The sequence below is a fragment of the Octopus bimaculoides genome, chromosome 5, assembly GCF_001194135.2.
Source record: "Octopus bimaculoides isolate UCB-OBI-ISO-001 chromosome 5, ASM119413v2, whole genome shotgun sequence".
NCBI lineage: Eukaryota > Metazoa > Mollusca > Cephalopoda > Octopoda > Octopodidae > Octopus > Octopus bimaculoides.
Window position 1 is genome coordinate 42,101,941 of NC_068985.1, and position 2,539 is coordinate 42,104,479.

Consider the following 2,539-nt stretch of genomic DNA (forward strand, 5'->3'; position numbering starts at 1 on the left):
ATAAACATTGTTTTTCTAAATACTGTCTTACTTACTGGATACAGTCCAATGATTAAAATCAGTAAAAGAATATAAAAGTAACAATACAGACACACACATACACGTCGATGGTGAATTTATAAAGTAACATAAAAGATAATCTGAGCAACGTAGCTGGGAAACTTTCTTGATTTCAACAAAAATCCCAGGTTGATCTACCAATAAAACTATTTTAACATGTTTGGTGACTAAATATATATATTGATTGTCATCTCGTGAAACAAGATGTTCTTATAACAATAGATAAAACTTGAACTGTTTTTTCTCACACTGAAGAACAGGTGAAAATACTTCTGTCAGTGACATCACGTGTCCGGTTCTGAGAAACAGAAACAGATTTTGCAATTAAGAAATTACTCACCTGGCAACATTTATGAGTTTGACTCTCGTGTCAGGTGGACAAAGTGGATTTTCTTACACTGATCCCTTCCATAATTATCATTGCCATTATCATCATCATCATCATCATCATCATCCTCACTCCACCACCACCACCACCACCACCACCATCACCACCACCACCACCACCATCACTACCATCTTCATTATGAGATAAAAAAGACAGTAGATGTTACAGAAGTAAAGGTAACGTGTATGTTCTATGTGTGCGTATGTATGATGATCTTAATGTGTAATAGGTCGTTCTACAACCATTCACATCCACCCACTCACACACATGCATCCATACACACCTACCCACTTAGATACTTCTTCACACACCAGTCATCATTATAGTGCTCTGCCAGTAGAAGAGTTGATCTCATCATCCATTGAATTCTCACAAATGCTCACGCATGCACATACACACACACAATACTCACACACACATATTTTCATAATTATCATTTTCATTACTTTACATCTGCTTTCCATGCAGCCATGGGGTGGATAGGTCATTGCTATTCTCCTAGACAGGCCAAGGAGTGACATACTGCCCATAGTTTTCATTTGGGGCTTGACTTCTATGACCGGATGTCCTTTCTTATACCAGCCACTTTACAGAACATATGGGGAGCATTTTTTTCATGACATCATCCACAGGGCTGGATTAAGACCCATAGAGGTACTAAGCACTCAGAAGGTTTAGGTGCCCTCAAGTATATATGTAAATAGTTCAAAATGTAAACAGAACAAATTAAAAATGTAAACGATAATAAACCATAAAATAAATTTTTATTTTTCAAAATGAAACAAAATTCCCAGTAAGATGGAAAATAATGTTTATTTTTGTATGCTTCCATTTTATTTATGTTTGAAAAGTTTTCTCCTTTTTTTTTTCTAATTGCAAAGTGTTCTTATCTGAGAAAAACGAAAGCATGTTTGGTTGGAAGTTTGTTCAAAAGATTCGTTGCATAGCCTTTCCTCTTGTCTTTGATGGGTTGGGATAAAAATTGGCCCTTTCTCATCTTGTATGAGGAATACCAAATGTCTTCACGAACTACCTGCCTGATAAAAAAACTCAGACACTCCCATGTCCGTGGCAAAGAACCTGATTGATTTGGAGGGATCATTGTCAATCATGTCCTGGATCTCACCAACAAATTCAGGAGTTCTTTTCTTATCAGAACAATCAGAGTGAGTTTTCTGAGCTGCTGTACCTTTGTAATCACCATTAGATTCATCCAATTCTTTCCAAATCCTCTGCACTGTCCTCAGATTGACACCTAGACACTCTGAAATGTTCATATTGGAGCTTCTGGCATGAATGCCAAGCAGTACAGCATGTCATTTCCAAGTTTCTGGCAGAGTGAATTGGATCATAGTACTATTTTTCTCACAGTTGGTGCCCAACTCTCCTTACTATACTGTGTAGTTGACAAATTAAAAATATAAAATGGCAACAATTTACCCATCGCACCCTGTATATATGTGTATATACACAAACACATACAAATGTATGTGTTTATGCAAGTGTGTGTATGTATCTATATGCTTTAATGCATTCAAATATACTAACATATATATATATGTGAATACTTACACTCACACACACACACACACACACACACACATATACATACATATAAATTAACGTGATAAAATGTTTTATTTTTTTTCAGCTGAACATACAACTGAGAATTCTGTGGAAACAACGCCATATCATGGAGATAAAATTTTGCCAGAAGAAGATATCATTATCATTATTATTGCTGCCATATCTTCAATTTGTCTCTTAGCAGTCATACTTGCCTGCATTTGGCGGAAAGTGTCAAAGAGAAAGGAAGATGATATGGAATCTGGTGAGGACAGTATATTTTATCATTGTCAAGAATAAATTTATAATGTACATCTATCTATCTATCTATCTATCTATCTATCTATTTATCTATCTTTCTGTCTGTTTGCATGAAATAGAGAGTAGTAAAACAGTCAACAACTGACAAGCAAGTTATCTTCTCTTGATATTTTGTCCTGTATTTACCTCTCATGTGTTTATGTATTTTTTACTCTTTGGTGATGTCCTGTACTTAATGTGTATTTTTTTATTTATACAACTATA

General features: G+C 35.1%; 1 protein-coding gene across 1 annotated transcript in view; it reads left to right on the forward strand.

Moving 5' to 3' along the window:
- Nucleotides 1-2,539, forward strand: part of LOC106876068 (uncharacterized) — an 18,370-nt gene that overhangs the window by 6,232 nt on the left and 9,599 nt on the right. The window contains exon 3 of the mRNA XM_014924475.2: nt 2,100-2,279. Within this exon, the coding sequence (XP_014779961.1) occupies nt 2,100-2,279 (180 nt within the window). The remainder of the gene's footprint in view (nt 1-2,099; nt 2,280-2,539) is intronic.